This window comes from Amblyomma maculatum, chromosome 1, assembly GCF_055883805.1.
Source record: "Amblyomma maculatum isolate TAMU_Amacu chromosome 1, ASM5588380v1, whole genome shotgun sequence".
NCBI classification, from domain to species: domain Eukaryota; kingdom Metazoa; phylum Arthropoda; class Arachnida; order Ixodida; family Ixodidae; genus Amblyomma; species Amblyomma maculatum.
The window spans coordinates 505,694,964-505,712,574 of record NC_139344.1 but is presented as its reverse complement, the minus strand read 5'-3'; the positions used below and the strand labels follow the sequence as shown (position 1 = coordinate 505,712,574).

Here is a 17,611-nt window from a genome sequence, read left to right as displayed (position 1 = left end):
TTAGCGAAACCTACTTCCTATCATTCCTTAACAGGACAAACTCCTTCCTTTTGTGCGATTCTTAGTAATACGTGAACTGGCCGAAAATAACGCGGAACGGTTGTGGCTGCCGCAGTGACCCGAACGCACGTTGAAGGCTCCTAAACAGGTTGGCCGCCCGTGAGGTCGTGGTGCATATTTTGATTGTCCGCAAACCGACTCGAAGTAGAAAAATAGCCTTGTGAACGAAGAGTGGGAAAGAGACTTCGCGTTCATCAAGTCGTGCACCTTCACGTCACGTATCCGCATGGCTGCGTCCCGCATACCGTCTTCCCGGCTGCGAAGAATGTGCGCTGGCGGCTCGCTCCAAAAACGCCTCTCGAAAGAGCGGGGCCCTTTCCCGGGCAGCCAGACGGAGGAGAGGAAGGGCGGCGCATGCGCACGCTGCAGCCAATGAACGGGCGGCTCGCAACATGGCGCCTGCTCAAAAGGAAAGTCTGAAGACGAGCGAGATTATTTCACTCAGTGGGGCCGCCAACATGGGATCACCTCTCGTGCTGCTGCTCCTCGCAGCGCTCGTCTACACCGGTGAGTCGGCGACCCACATTCCGCTGCCCGGTCGGCGCCGACGTTTCGGCTCCGTTTTTGTTCTCCACGAACCTCTCCATTTTGCCGAGATATCACATCTCCGCAAAATGAGACTGTTTTACTTGGTTCGTCCGCTGTTTATTTTTCAGCGCAGATTCGCTTACGTTCCGGCTGAGTTGTTGCGATGGCTGCTCTGCATCAGTCGTGTGTGTGGTCCTGCTCTCCTGGGAACCAGATTGTCGCAGCTCTCTGGGCTTTTTAAAGGAAATTTTAACTTTTCTACTTTCTTCTCATTTGTTTAAAGATGTCTTGTGGTCGCATAATACCGCCACGTGCTCACCTTGTACAGAAGCATGCCTGCTATTGGCGCCAAATCTGCCGAGGGTGGTCGTTCCTCATTTTGTCCTTCAAACTTCGTAATATAAGTGCGTATTTGCGTTTGCATGCAGTGGCTGATGATACACTGATGGCTGCGTGTATCAAGTAATGTGTTTTCTCACCCTTTCTGGTCATTCAGCAAACACATGGAACGCGGGTGACAGCCGCATTACCTGCTGTGTGCGGCTCTTGTCAATATGTCAACACGCGTTCTTTGGCGCTCCACGAAGCATGGGTCTCCATACGTGCTTTACACCAGACTGCCTCAACCACCTCGAACATGAAAGTGAAGCTGTGTAAAACTTTAACTGGTCATACAAGCACAACTAGCAGCATTAAGTGAATTGCGCTCGCCCGCCTCCATTCCCTGCCTGCCGCCGGGAAGCCAGCCTGAGAACAGGTCGCTTTCGAAAAAACGGTTGCTAGAGCAAGCATTCGCTCAGTAACGAGTGAAGCGGTTGGTGACGACAGCTTTCGCAATGCCCTATCAGGGTGTCAGCGGTGAGATTCAATACGGGGCCTTGTGCGTTCATTGCATGCAACGCAGATATCAGCAGCGCTCAAAAGCGACTGAAGGAAAAGAACCGCTTCTGTGTGCTTTTCCCCTGCTTAGAGACACTTCAGGCAGATCTGCATTCGTCAACGCAAAGCTTGCGCAGGTGGGATTCGGAGAGTTTAGTGCTAAGTTGCGTGCAGAAAATAATGGATGGTTGAGGCCAGTGGAATTTATTTGGCGAGTAAAAAAGCATCATCAACCCTCTTCCTCTCAGAACTAAACTGATAGCCATCTCGAGCAGCTTAAGCTATTCCACACAGTGGTGGGCCTTTCATCGTCGTAAAACCCTCCCGGTAAACAGCTTTGCCGTCCCGACTCGTAATGGGCGAACAAGACTCGCGCCAAATGTGCTTGTTCCCCCCTCCCCCAGTGTAAGACGGCACGTTCCGCCCGCATCTCGCCAACCGCCTTCGAGTCAAAAGATATCAAACAGGTTCCCCGCGGTCAGGTTTGCGAATGACATCACCGCTATCGGTTGGCTGTTTTTGCGAGCGCATAACCAGCGCTTCTGGAAATGTGCGGATAGTGACGCTATATGAAGGCTTCATCTCACTCAAGGTCTCAGTCTGCTTGACAAGATCTTCCCCAACCAGAGAGCGCCTTTCGCGGGATGCTTGGTCCCACCTACTTTCGATGCAGTGGGTTGCGCAACACGGCTTTCTTGTCGGCCCGGTTCTGCCCTCTGGACGCGAGGAATGTGGCACGCCTGCCTTTCCTTGAATCGGTATAGTTTGCCGCAGACGTGCACGACATATCGCCCAAGTAGCGGCGACCCAAATTAGGCGGCGTCTCTCCATTCTTACCACCATTAGGAGAAGGAAAAAGGGCTCCAGTCAAACTGGTTACGGGCGTGACTTGGCGGCGGCAGCAGGATGCGCGCCTGGGCGTTGTGCAACAAGGAAGCCCGGCAATACTTTGTGCTTGCTGGGCCGCGTTTAAAAAAAAAACTCTTTTAATTTGCCAAACCAAATATTGGCCGGAAAGATTCATCGTCGCTTCAGAAAGTGCGACCACCGGCGCAGCAGTGCTTGCGACGTCGCTGGGCGACCGGGGAAAGTGGAGCGCTTTTGGTCTTTTAGGCCGGACACTCGTGAGGAGTGACTTCCACAAGGGACACTTTGCCGAGCTCGATCCAGCGCTACATTGGAGCCAAGATTTAAGGAGGTTCCCAAAACGTTAAGACCTGACGCGGCGAGCAGCTCCCGGAGAGAGCGCATCTGCGCCGAGAGTCGACCTCGTAGGCCGTCCTCGAAATCGCAGACCTGGTTTCTTTGACAGTCGAGACCTGTTTTCCAGACGTGGGCCGAGAAAAGTAAAGAGAGGACCATCCAGGATGAGCAACCGCGGGTTGAACGCACGTTCTTGACCTCATTCCGGCCATTTGTTTTTGCCCGCGCTCCACATACATCGACGACGCTGCTCTCCTTGCGGGATCCCCTGCGGCCCCCGCCGCCGCGGCCCGCTGCGCCAGAGGCCTCCCGCGCAGTGGGCGCACGGTGAGGGTCCCGCGGAAGACCGCCCATACGCCACTGAATGGATGCAGAAAATTACGCGCCAACTTACCAGTGACATTTCTGCGTTGATGGGTGTTGGGTATTTCTGATCCGAAGAGAAATCATTTATAAAGGGGTGAAAATTAGGCTTCATAATGGTAAAGTAACCGTCGATTAAATGCTGTCTTCCGCAATATTGCCGCTGCGCGTGCATATAGATGACAGAACCAGGATCCAGTAGACTTACATGTCGCAAAAAAAAAAAGAAACGAAAATATTCAACGCTTCGTCTGAATCACTGCTGCTCTTGTGTGTTCTACGCAGTTGTTATGTAAAAGAATGAAATACTGATTAATTTCCCTACAGCGTTTTGAACGCACTTTCTCACTGTGATCGCTCATCGATAGCTCGAATAACGCGAAACCTTTATATTGATCAGTGCAACGAAACGACGTCACGGCAAACGTGACGTCGCGCGTGGCACGGGAGTAAATAGAATGTCAGGTAAATGCCGGCGCATGTCTCAAATGATGCAACTTTGTAAAGTAGTCTATTTTGTTTAAAGAAAAGTTTCCGACCGACGACCCTTGCCGACCAGGCCACGCAAAAGACGGGAACGAGCTGGTGTGTTCGTATGTATGTCGCGGGGTCGTTGAAACTCACAACAAAACTCAGGATGAGATGTTATTCACAGCACGTAAGTATTAAGGGCACTTGCATGTAAACGAACCTTATCGACCATGCCTCTCCGCATTATTTTAGCGATGCAAACAACCTCCGGTGAGGCAATTTAGGCCCGACTACAGTTTAGCAGCCTCAAAGCTAAACTGCGGCATCGAAAGCGCACAAATTTAGCTGGACGAGCCGCATGGTGTAGAGCACTTGGCTGCAATGTTTTTACTGCCAACAAGAATGTTTAGGTTATGACGCTTCTTGTCAAGAAGGCCCCACGTGGTTGTTACAGTGGAGAGATTACGCATCGTTCCACGTAGTTCCTGGTGAAAGTGGTACGCGGGGTCAAAACATCACTGCAGAGACCAGAGCACGTTGTACAAAACATCGTTTTGCCTTACACCTCTTACCAAGCCGTTGGCTAGATTTTAGAGCTTTTACTGTAGTTAATTAACTGCTTGGGATGTACCGAATGCAAACTTACCGAAAGTCAGCCACACGAAACGACTTCACAAGGGTGAATTTCTGGAGAACACTTTCACCACGCGCTTCTTGCCCTTTCTTCGATAAAAATAGGGGAGCGTAATACCTGCACAAGGTCCCGGTGGAAGGTTAAGATTACCTGTCCAGTGGTAGTAAGGCGTCCTCGATTAGGCGAGTTAGTGTTATAAATATCAAAAATAAGGGTTTCATTGAAATGCACGAATCTTCAATATTGCTTTCGTGCTCCTCGGTTAGAAAACGACACTTTTTAACTGAAATGACTCGCATTGCATTGCGGAAAAGCTGTTGACGAGCCCTAAGTTTGAGTTTTTGCGACATTGGCATGGTTATGTTGAATTTAATATAACACAGACGCAAAAGAGAGGACGACGATACAAGCGCCTGTGTCGCTTTAAGAGTATGCGACCGAAAACACTTGGAGGCTACGTAATTAATTTGTCCCCGGAGCCGGTCAAGCGTACTCTCGCCTCTCTTTACGTTTTCTCCCAGGCTTTGTGGCACAAACCATGAACTGAAAAAATACCGTGCTGATGCGACAATGGGTGACATGGGAACGCTCTTTTCGTCTTCTGGTGTCACCAACTTACCCTGTAGCAGGGGGCGTGTCGATAGTTATCAGCACGAGCGTTTGTCAGCGGTACTGGATGTCAGCAGTTGCTACCTGCCATCGGCTCTGGGTTTCTATAAAGCTCTGTTCTTGTAGGACGTGACATTTGTTTTTCTTGATAAAATTTTTTGGAAAGGTAAACAATAAGCACAAATAAGCATACTGAAGCCCCATACTTTGACTTGCTCTCTGCGCAGTTCATTTGGATTGCAGGTGTCTTTGAAACCTTTGAGGCGTTTTCTGTGCGTTAGGTATTTCCTGAAAACAATATTAACGCGCGTTTGTGCTCGCGAATCAAGCCACACACTCGGTCAAACAGCGTCCAAGCCAGATACCAAGTTCACGGTTCTCAGCATGCACCGGTTTTCCCTCCAGGAAACCGCTTGTCCAGTGAAAGCATTTCCGGTCCCCCTGCTGATTGATTACAGGCGCCGATGGCTATCAAGGCTCGACGCTGAATTCAGGAAGTGCGGCACACATCTCTGCAAAATGGGCCACGGGTTTTCCGGGCTTCTCGCTCCTCCCCTGCCGCGGAATAAGGACGCGGCGCCGCTGTGAATGCAATGAGCGTTTTGTGGCACACCGCTGAGTTCGTGGGTTTAATCCGGAGCAAATGTGGTATGGTAAAACTGCACTGCAACGCCATGTAGCAAGAGCTGTCTGGCGGGATCCAGACTACCTTGGCTATGCCCCATTTTATCCGTTTATTTTATCCACAAGCACGTGTTGCTAGAAGGCCATTCGAGAAGTTTTGGTGTGTACGCTCTATGCGAGACTCATCTCAGGGATCTAGAAGATCCGCCGTTTATAGAAGGCTACGTCTGGGAAGGGTGCAACAGAACGAGAATGAAAAAAAAAGGGTGGAGGGGTAGGTATGTTGATACACCAGGGAACAAATTGGGAAAGAATTAAATCATCTTGTAAATAGCATATCTGGGTTTCAGGAACAATTGCCGGCATAAAGACATGGCTAGGGGTAGTTTATTTAGGAACAGGACATCAATGCGGACAAGAAAAGAAGGATCTTGTTGAATGCCTCAGTGACGATAACCGCCAGTTTGGAGACGGGGCCGATATTATTCTACTGGGGAACATGAACGGCCACATTGACGATCTGGATGGATACACGGATTGTAACGGGAAGCTAATGCTAGATTTCTGTGAGGGACACGACCTAGTTATTTCAAATAGTGAAGCAAAATGCGAGGAACAAATCACGTGGGAATTCCGCAACAGGCAGACGACCATTCACTGTTGTCTAATGTCGCCGGGAATTTATAGCAAGGTCACAAAAATGGAAATAGACGAAGAAGGGGAGTGTAGTCTGGGAAGTGATCATAAACGTATTAGTCTGCGGATGGGGCCATTAATAAAAAGAGAAAGGGAAGTTAAACAAAAACTAAATGTAATATTAAACGACGATAAAATAGCAGAGATAGCAGCAGATATAGAGGAAGCGACAGAGAAAAGCACCTTGGAAGAATGGGATTATGAAGAGGTTAAAGTAGCAAGCCGCTGGAATGGAAAGAGGAAACCACGGAGCTGGTGGAATAAGAAAATCAGGGAAGCCATTGAACAACGACGGGCAGCTTCAAGGGAACACCGAGAGGCAAAGAAAGCACAGGTATTTCAGGAGGAAATAGACCAAAAATGGGAAACATATCGACAAAAGAAACCTGATATACAGGCCCTCGTCCAAACTAAAATAAAGCAGTCCACCGATCGCTGGATGGCTGACATGCACAATGCATCTAGAGGCGGAGCAAGAAAATTCTGGAACCATATAAGCTGACTTGGAAAAAAGATTCAAAGAAAGCAGGACCGGATTCAAGATAAGACACTAAACTTCATTATATCAGTTGTAGCCGAGTCATTTAAGAGCGATGATAGGATAATTTCCGCAAATCAGGAAGCAACACAAAATAGCAGAATACAAAGCAGCTTACAACTGACCAATCTAAACTGGAAGAATGCAGAAAAAATACTCCTAAAAGCACATCTACAGGAATAGATGGAATTCCGATCAAGCTGATCAATAAACTTGGTCTAAAAAGTAAGGAAACGTTGTTAAACACTTTGGAAACAGTCATAACGAATAAGCAAATTCCGGACAGCTCGCGGCAGAGTAAAATTAATCTGATTTATAAAGAGAAAGGAGAAAGTGCACATAAAATCCTACATGCCGATTACCATAACATCCGTTACATACAGGTTGGCCATGCAGGCGGTGAAAAAAAAAAGATGCAAGCATGGGTAAAAAGTAACCAGATAATGAGAGAACTTCAGAACAGCTTTAGAAATGGTAGGCGCTTAGATGATAGCCTGTTCGTGCTCACCCAATCCATCGAAATAAACGGGGCGTACGACAACGTAAACTGGGAACTCCTGTGGAATATATTAAAACAAGAAGTTATCGGTCATAAGATAACAGAATTGCTTCAGGAAATATACCGGGATAACAAAGTAGAAATTACATGGGAAGGGATAAGAAGTACCGAAGCTATCAAGGTATGCAAAGTATTAAGACAAGGTTCTCCTCTATAACCGCTGCTGTTCATGCTTTATATGATAAATATGGAATGGAGGATACAAGAAAGTAACCTAGGTTTTAACCTGTCATATAGATTAGGAGGAAGTGCTGTAGCGCAGCGCCTCCCCGAATTAATGTATGCAGACGATATTGTACTGCTAGCAGAGTCAGGAAGAATTTGCAAACTCTGGTTAAATATTGCGGAGACAAAGGGGACGCTCTAGGCTTCAATTTTAGCGCAGTTAAGTCGGGTCTGATGATTTTCAACGGCTCAACTGATCAGGGTCTTAATATTAAATGGCCATGAAATACCCAGAGTGGCAGAATATTGCTACGAAGATGACGAAGCGGGCAGTGGTGCGGGGCGGAGCGCTCGGGTCAGGCCCGCTGGCCATTAAAATACATTTCATCGTCATGTCATTACGTCGTTCTGTTTCTGTTGTCTCGCCGTGTTCCATCGCTTCTCATGCCATCACGTAACATTTGGTTGGAGGTGCGGTTCATCCCCATCCTCCCCTTGCAACGTCGAAGCCAACCATACGCCGGGTCCATCGGCCGAGAGCCCGTGGAGATCGCCGCCCAGCTTTGCCCCAGCCCTTTGTGCTCAGACCCGACCAGCCGCTCCCCCCAGACCCGGCCTCAGCCATGACCACAACACATGACGACCAGGAAGAGCCCAAAGCCGATCCGACCGACCTCACGACCACTCGAGCGAAGACAGCACCCCCGCCTAAGCCGTTCGGCGTGTCCATGAGCCTTGGCCTTCGGCAAACGGTGGGACCTGATGCTCCGGGGCAAGCATTCATAGCATCTTCGCATTCATTGTGGTGTCTAGCGTTTCATGTCCTAATCCTGTGTCTGTGTTCATCGTCACTTCGTGCAATGGATTTCTAGCAATCGATCGGGACGATCGCTCGGTGGCCCCGGGTAGTGCTACGAAGCTGACGAAGCGGGCAGTGGTGCGGGGCGGAGCGCTCGCGCCAGGCTCGCTGGCCATTAAAACATCGTCATGTCATCACGTCGTTCTTTTTTTGTTGTGTCGCCGGGTTCCATCGCTTCTCATGCCATCCCGTAACAATCTAAATGTCTCGGGGTATGGTTAAACGAAGGATTGGCATACTGAAAAGCATGAGCGATCACTTGCGGCAAAAGGGCGAAGAAATGCCGGGATAATGGAGCATAGGACATTGTGGAGATACAACAGGTATGAGATTTTGAGGGGTATTTGGAAAGGAATTATGGTGCCCGGACTTACTTTCGGAAATGTGGTTTTGTGTCTAAAATCAGAGGTACTGTCGACATTAGAAATAAATCAGATAGCCATCGGACGATTAGCAGTGGGTGCCCACGACAAAACCACAAATGAGTCGGTACAGGGAGATATGGGCTGGGCATCCTTCGAAGTACGGGAAGCTCAGAGTGCAATATTATATCTCGAACGCCTGAGGAAATTGGAAATTACTCGGTGGACAGCTAAAGTATTTAAATACCTATACATAAAAAGCGTTGACTCAGAATGCAGGATAAGAACTAGGAAACTAACCAGTAAGTATGCTGGTCTCAAGGACGAAGAAATAAAGAGCGTTAAGCAACAGGCAAATAACGCAGAAGGAAAAAATGATAAAATCTGTGGAAAAGAAACAGACTCAGACGGCATTCTTAGCGCGAAAAACTACACACGCACACGAGAGAAAAGGAAGGACACGGGACAGGCGCTGTCCCGTGTCGTTCCTTTTCTCTCGTGTGCGTGTCTAGTTTTTTGCGCTAAGAATGCCGTCTGAAGCTGAAAACCATCTAGCCCATCTACAAGTTCTTTTAAAAGAAACAGAGTGCGGAACTATACTGAAAGTGGAAACGGCAGATCAGGAAGGAAGTTTTCTTTGATAACCGAAGAGATAATGCCACACTTTTTGAAGCTAGATCAGGCTGCCCTAGAACACGCAGCTTCAAAAGGAAATTTAATCATGAAGACCACACATGCTCAGTAGGTGGTAAATCCACCGAAACACTTAACCACCTTATACTCGAATGTGATGGTATCCATCTGGAAGCCGATGCAGGCGCAGTCACTCTTCCTGAGGCCCTGGGGTTTGAGATACCAGTGACCGGGTGAATGAACCTGCGGTGGAAGCTAGCAAAAAATGATTGGAAGATTGGTGGCTTAAAGCAGAAAAGTAACATAATGTTATTAATATAGAAAGAAACGTTCAACCAATAATATGATGGTATAGTTAAACGATCTAAAACCATATTTAAGATATTGTTAAGGAAAATGTACACAGCGGTTACCGCTAATTGACTGTCAGAAGCACTCGCCACCAGAACGAACCCAGCTTAGCCTGAGCGTCGTCTTCTTCACAACACTACACCAGCGCGTCGTCTTCATCTCGATACTGTGCTCCGTAACAATATAGGGGAAAAAATGAACATGATAGCAACTGCTACCACCCCGGTTCAGAGGGGATCTCCTATATTCCATTCATCCATTGGAGCGCTGCGACCGGTGTATACTACTTTTGCTCACGACTGTAATAAACCTGCAATGAGCTCTTGAAGTGTGCTGCTTTGGCAGCTTCTTATTTTGCTCAGTAATTTCACTCGCGCAGATGAATTATCTACTGCTGGATTTCCTGTATCGTTCTGCTCGCATAGTGCAAGAAAAACAGCATGCAAAAGGCTAGTGGCTAAACTCGGCGCTCTACTAAGTCACACTTGGTCACTTTTCTGTCATCATCATCATCAGACCGACTATACCCACTGCAGGGCGAAGGCCTCTCCCATATTTCTCCACTTAACCCGGTTCTGTGCTAGCTGCATCCACTTGACCCCTGCGAACTTCTTAATCTCATCCGCCCACCTAACTTTCTGCCGCCCCCTGCTACGCTTTCCTTCCCTTGGAATCCAGTTTGTTACCCTCAGCGACCATCGGTTATCCTCTCTTCGCACTACATGTCCTGCCTATGTCCATTTCTTCTTCTTAATTTCTACTAGAATGTAGGTAACTTGAGTTATTTCTCTGACCCACTCTGCACGCTTTCTATCTCTTAATGTTACCCCTACCATTTTTCGTTCCATAGCCCTCTGTGTTGTCCTCAACTTAAGTAGAACTCTCTTGGTTAGCCTCCACGTTTCAGCCCCATAGGTGAGTACAGGCAAGATGCAACTGTTGTTAACTTTCCTCTTTAGCGATACCGGTAAGCTGCTAGTCATAATCTGCGAGTGCTTGCCAAATGCGCGCCATCCCAATTTTATTCTTTTTGTTATTTCCTTTCCATGGCCCGGACCTGCGGTTACTACCTGTCCTAAGTAGACATATTCGCCTACTACTTCCAGTATTTCGCTACCTAATGTACACTGCTGTTCCTTCCCGAGGCTGTTAAACATTACCTTAGACTTCTGCATATTGATTTTCAAGCCTATCTTTCTACTTTTATTTCTATCATTATTTGCAGTTCATCCCCCGAGTTGCTTAGCAAGGCAATGTCATCAGCAAATCGCAGATTACTGAGGTATTCTCCATCTACTCTTATCCCTAGCTACTCCCATTCCAAGTATCTGAATACTTCCTGTAAGCAAGCAGTGAATAGTGCTGCGGAGATTGTGTCTCTTTGCCTAACACCTTTCTTTATATGAATTTTGTTACTTTCTTTATGCAGAACTGAGTGCTGTGCACCCTCTATATATTTCTTCCAGCACGTTCACAAACGGCTCGTCTACACACTGATTTCGCAATGCCTGCATGACCTCCGAGGTTTGTACTGAGTCAAACGATCTTTCGTTATCAATGAATGCTATGTATAAGGGCTGGTTATATTAGGAGCATTCTATCACCTGGTTTATGGTATATTGTCACGTGAGGTCGATGACACAAATGAAGAGTGTTGGAGTGCTGTGAAGAAACTCTAATTGGGCTGACCGCAAAAGAACTGAGCAACTCAGCGGCGGCGACAGCAACAAACGTGCTCGTCGATCGTCGAACTAAGAATGCCCGTCGCACTCGTCAACGCTCAATTCGCTCAGAACAATCTAGATAACGTCGCGAACTGCTACTAGCACAACCTGGAACATTGTAGAAACATACGCGAGTGATCGGAATCTTGGAGACAGATCTGGGCTCATCTTGAGCGACAACAAAACTGATAAAGGTGCGTCCAGCGACATCAAGCATAACAAACAAAGAATACAGAACTGATACGCGATCCAGAATCAGAGTGATAAGGCCGCGCGCCGGCGGCTGCCGTAAAACAACAAATACAGTTTTGTGGGTTTCGCGGCAATATGATCGATGGTAGAGTATCCTTTCCGAAAACCTGCTTGATCGTTTGCTTGAATGGAAGGAAGGAACAGCTCACACGGACGGGACGTGCAGGAAGGCGAGACAGACACATGACACAGGTCATGTGTCTGTCTCGCCTTGCTACACGTCCCGTCCGTTTGAGCTGTTCCTTCCTTCCATTCAACATGAATCAACCAGCCCGACAAAGCCCTCTTCTAGAAATTGTTTACTTGGTTGCGTCTAAAGTTGTCTTGATTCTATTAGCGATTACTTTGGTAAATACCTTATACGTAACAGACATTAAGCTGATTGGTTTGTATTTTTTTAGTCCTTAGCGTCCCCTTTCTTATGAATTAAGATAATGTTTGCGTTCTTCCATGGTTCCCGTACCGTCGATTACGCCAGGAACTGCGTATACAGGGTGGCCAGTTTTTCTAGCACCATATCCCCCCCGTTCTTCAACAAATCTGTAGTTATCTGATCCTCTCCAGCTGATTTCCCCCTTTTCATAGTTTCTAGTACTTTCTTGATCTCGTCCATCGTCACTGGTGGAACGTCTGACTGTTTTTCCCTGCCGCCAATCTCATTACGGTCCTGACTACTTTGGCTACTGTAGAGATCAGTATAGAACTCCTCGGATACTTTGACTATCTTGTCCATATTCGTGATGACATTGGCCGCCTTGTCCCTTAGCGTATACATCTGATTTTGGCCTATGCCCAATTTTTTCTTCACCACTTTAAGGCTTTCCCGCTTCTTTACAGCATCCTCAATTCTCTCGATGTTATACTTCCTTACATCGGCCACTTTGCGCTTATAGATTAGCTTTGATATCTCTGGCAATTCTATCTGATCTGTTGGATTGGAAGCTTTCATACTTTAGTAGAACTTGTTGCTGGGCTAGTTGGTTCATGATCGCCAGTTACTGTTCGGGTGCGGGAGTGCGTTGCCGGAGGTGTTCACGGGCATCAGGTCGCACCCCAAACCTGTTTAGGCAATTTCATCGACCCGTGGTATTTTTTTAAACCCGATGGAGAATTGCGCGTCACCGGGATTCTGGATGTACCACCTCTACGCCACCGCTGCGCACCTCAAAAAAAAAAAAAAACCAGGGTGATTTAAAAATCGCGGAATGACGGTGTGCAACCACTCTTAAGGCAAAGTGCATCCGCAAAACTGTTTTTACCTCCCTTCTAGAGCTCCATTGCTCTGTCGTTTACATTGTGCTGCTTTTACCAGTTTACATTGCGCAGCGGAGGCGTAGAGGTACAGCTTCCTCCTAGCATGCAAGAGGACCATAGTTAAATGCCGGTGCCGCACATTTCTCCAACGGATTTAGAAAAAAAAAACCGCGTGTCGATGGCATTGCATAAAAACGTGTTTGCTGTGCGACCTGATGCCGGTGAACTCCTCCGGCAACACGTTCCCTCACCAGAATACGAGTTGGCGAACCCTGGTGCAGTAATTGGCCACAGCCACCCATGATTAGTCCTACGAAACCCCGGCCTTCAGTCACCAGCGGCTGCGAAAGGAACTGTCGTGCAGAACAGGAGCGCAAAAAACTAGGACACAAGGAACACATAGAAAAAGGACTAGCGCAGTCCTGCGCAGGACTGCGCTAGCCCTGTTTCTATGTGTTAATTGTGTCCTTGTTTTTTGCGCTACTGTTCTGCACGATGCTTCACCGACTCGCCAACACAAAGGTATTGATTGAAAGGAATTGATTAATAATAAAAAGGAACTGAACACGGCGGGGATGAGACCTGTGACGCAGAGGGGGATGCTAAGGAATTCTGGCTCGGCTGGACAGGCCGCCATTGGAAAAGTGGCCGAGCCTAGCAACTTTCAAGGCTAGAACCCTAGCTAGTGAGCCTACTTTAGCAGTGCTGTAAGAGGAACTAGAGGGTATGCAATAGGATACCATAGGCCATAGTGAGAGGAGGGAGCCAAATGAGGCATATACTGCGCTGAAGGGCGGGCATGTACTATGTTATAGAGGTTTACCGGAGAAGCGAGAATTAGGAGTAGGTTTCCTTGTCAACAAGTATATAGTGGGTAATATTATGAATTCTATAGCATCAAAGAGAGGGTAACCGGCATCGTAATTAAGCTAAATAAGCGGTATACGTTTCAGGTTGTACAAGCTTATACGCACCTACATGTAGTCATGATGAGCAGGCAGTAGAAAGCTTCTATTAAGACGTAGAATCGGCAATGAGGAAGTAAAAATACATTATATTGAGCTGATGGGGGAGTTCTGTGCCAAGGTAGGTAGAAAGCAAGCTGGAGACCACGAAGTGGGCAACTATGTCATTGGAATAAGGAACAGCAGGGGGGATTTATTAGTTTAGTATGCTGAACTAAAGATGAAAGAATTCCCGGTGAAAAGTAGAATAATTCAGCCTCGCTGCAGAATAAACACTCAGTGCTAAACGAGAAAGCCGACTACCCCAGAAGCGATGGAGGGATCACGGTAGAAGTAGGCGGTAGAATTGTTGGAGAGGTGTAAGCAAACGAAATATTTGATTAAGAAACGCCAAAGTATGAAAATGTCAAATCCAACAGATCGGATAGAACTGGCAGATATATCAAAGCAAATCAATAGGCGAATTTGGCCGACATAAGAAAATATAACATGGAGAAAATTGAGCATGCCAGGCAACGGTCGTAGCCTAAAAGCAGTAAAGAGGAAATTAGGCATAGGCAAAAATCAGATGTAGGCACTGAGGGACAAGGCGGGTAATGTCATTACTAATAGGGACAAGATAACCAAGGTAGCCGAGGAGTTCTATACGGACCTCTAGAGTAGCCATAGTAGTCGGGACAAGAATGAAATTGGCTTCAAAAGAGCAATGAGGTTTTCCGCTAGCAACGAAGCACGAGGTTAAGAAAGCCTTAGAAGCTATGAAAAGAGGGAAATCAGCTAGAGAGGTAACTACAGATTTTTTGAAGGAAGGAGGGGATATCGGGGTAGAAAAACTTTCTGCCCTATATACGCAATGCTTGATGACATCGAAAGTACCGGAATCATGAAAGAACGCTAACATTATCTGAATTTATAAGAAAGGGGACGCTAAGGACTTGAAAAATTACGGACCGATTAGTTTACTGTCGGTTACTTAAAGGTATTTACTAAGGTAATCGCTAATAGAATCCGGAAAAACTTAGACTTTAATCAACCAAAGGATCAGGCAGAATTTCAGAAAGGATACTCTATCATCGACCACATCCCCACTATAAACCAGGTGATAGAAAAGTGCTCGAAATATAACCAGCCCCTGTACACAGCGTTCATTGATTACGAAAAAGCATTTGATTCGGTCAAAACCTCAGTGGTCAAGCAGGCATTGCGAGATCATGGTGTAGATGAGACATATGTGAAAGTACTGGCAGATATCTATAGTGGCTGCACAGCAATAATAGTTCAGCATGAAGGAAGTGATAAAATTTGAATTAGGAAAAGTGTTAGGCAAGGAGACACGATCTCCCCAGTGCTATTTACAGCTTCCTTAGGGACCGTATTCAAAGACATGAAATGGAGGCAGTTAGGAATTAGGGTCGATGGAGAATATCGCAGTAATCTTCGATTCGCTGTTGACATTGCCTTGTTAAGTAACTCAGGGGACCAACTGCAACTAATGTGAAATTATCTAGACAGCAGAAGTGGAAAGGTAGGCCTAAAGATTAATATGCAGAAGACTAAGGTAATGCTGAACAAACCGGGACAGGAACATCAATTTAAAATAGGTAGCGAAGCGCTGTAAGCGGTAGGCGAATGTGTCTACTTAGGCAGGTAGTGTCCGCAGATCCCGAAAGGCAAATAACAAGAAAAATAAAATTGGGATGAAGCGCATTTGGGAGGTACTCAAACATTGTGACAAGCAGCTTACGGGTACCACCCAAGAGGAAAGCGAATAACTGTGGAACCGGTATTACCTATGGGGATGAAACATGGAGATGGTCATGGAACGGAAAATGGTAGGTCTAACGTTAAGAATAGGAAGCGTGCAGAGTGGGTCAGAGAAATAACTCGTTACTGATATTCTAGTTGAAATTAAGTAGAGGAAATGGGCATGGGCAGGACATATGTATTGCGAAGAGAGGATAACCGATGGTTTCTAAGAGTAACCAATTGGATTCCAAGGGAAGGTAAGCGTAGCAGGGGTGACAGAAAATTAGGTGGATGGTTGAGATTAAGAAATTCGCAGGGGTCAACTGAATGCAGCTAGCACATGACCGGGTTAATTGTAAGAAAATGGGATAGGCCTTCGCCCTAAAGTTGGTATAGTCCGGCTGATAGTGATGATGTTTTAATGCCAATTTCTAAAACTGTATATATGCTCGGTTTAACCGGGATTTTATATCTACGTCAGGTGGCCTTTCAAATAATATGCCTCTGTGCGAACAAGTGTTTGTGTTAGATAATCGATTGGGGGAGTAAGCGCCTTGAGGCATTAAACATGAAGGCGCAGTGATTAAAACCGATGGAGTGCTACGTGATTAAAGTCTACTGCTTTGATTTCTCTTTCACTCTCACCTTCCTTCCTTCCCTTAAGGCGTGGTCAGGAGTCCCCAGAGAACTGTGACAGGTACTGCGGCTTTTCTTTCCTATCAACCAATCTAAATTTTTTGCGTGAATCAACGACTCATTATCCGTATGCTTGGAAGCGCCACCTCACAAGCATGCAACCCAATACGAAACAGTGAGAAATTTAAAGTAAAAAATATGATTTAAGGTTATTACGTCGCTGCGCGTTAATGGCTCCCCTATCACCACTTTACCATTACAACTTTATCCGACCACTTGACACGGCTGACTCGGCCTCCACGAGCACAGAAATTGTCACCCTCAAATGAGCAGCTCCTGCTGTGACAGCAAGTAGTCGCATTACGCCACACAACGCATCGAAGGATCAGTGACTGCCATATTCCTGTGATTTTTCGGGCACAAGGCCGACAACGCCGGATCTTCTGCCTTTGACGCGATATCGTTAAATGTTGACATTGCGCTCGTGTGCTTGGAAGCGTGATGAAGGGAAGCGTCTGTCGCCCCTTGTTCTCTTTATCAATCCAACTCATTTAGCTGCATGCCCACTCTGTAAACCGCACTGTTGTTTGTCTGCTACTTTGCCCTAATGAAAGAGTCCAGACGGGTCCTTTTGTAGAAACGTTGCTTGCGAACCCTTTCTTCTTCTTGCTGTACCTTGGATTCTCCCCTAATGACTACGCTGCGCATGATCAAGTGGGACGGTGTTAGGGTGAAACCAATGAGGTTTCGAGGCCAAAAGAACAGGTCAGATCCGAGGGGATCCAAAGCTAGTCAGACCGCCCCATCTTGTGGAGAACAAATCCCTAGCGCCAAAGAAGCGGTGCAAAGTGGTCAAGGGGCTTCAGTCGGAGGGGGCTTCCCACAATATGAGATCAAGTCACATGGTTTCAAGTAAACAGTGTTCTCTTTCTCGGCTGAGGAATTATGATGCGAAAAGAGAGGGAAACTAGCTAGTTATATCAAAATGTTATCGCACTGAAAAGTATTGCATGACGGGATGAAAATAGGCCGTTGTCGGCGACGCTGTTGTGAGCGAAAAATCATAAAGCTTAGTGGCAATTTTGGATGTGGTCGAGCGGAACGCAACTTTGGTTTTGGGGAAAGACCACAGAATAAAAAAAATATCATGATTAGAAAAGCGTTGAGAACAAAGAATATCTTGTTGGTTACAGTATTTGGGCTTCCTCTACCTCCCCCAAAGTGGGCTCCGGCTTGAAATGCATCTGTCTCTGTGTGGACGCAAACCGCCAGTGGTCGTGGGAGCTGACTGGGAGCACGCGTGTCGTGCAGCTGCGTTTATATCCAGTATAACCTGGAGTTTTCTCACTACCGCGCAACACCTGTTTCGTCGGCTGCGGAGCCTTCCCGATGGTGTTGGCGCCAGATGTGACGGCTGTCTCAATGAAAATTATCGTCCTGCTCACGGCTCTTACCGTCTAGTCGAAAAATAAGCTATACGGTTTAATTCTTAATCACCCT

General features: G+C 46.8%; 1 protein-coding gene across 1 annotated transcript in view; it reads left to right on the top strand.

Moving 5' to 3' along the window:
• Positions 1-482: 482 nt before the first annotated feature.
• The window catches only part of LOC146210356 (protein obstructor-E-like), a 34,683-nt gene continuing 17,554 nt past the window's right edge, over positions 483-17,611 (top strand). The window contains exon 1 of the mRNA XM_084575660.1: positions 483-567. Coding sequence (XP_084431786.1) covers positions 519-567 — 49 coding nt within the window. The 5' untranslated portion in view covers positions 483-518. The remainder of the gene's footprint in view (positions 568-17,611) is intronic.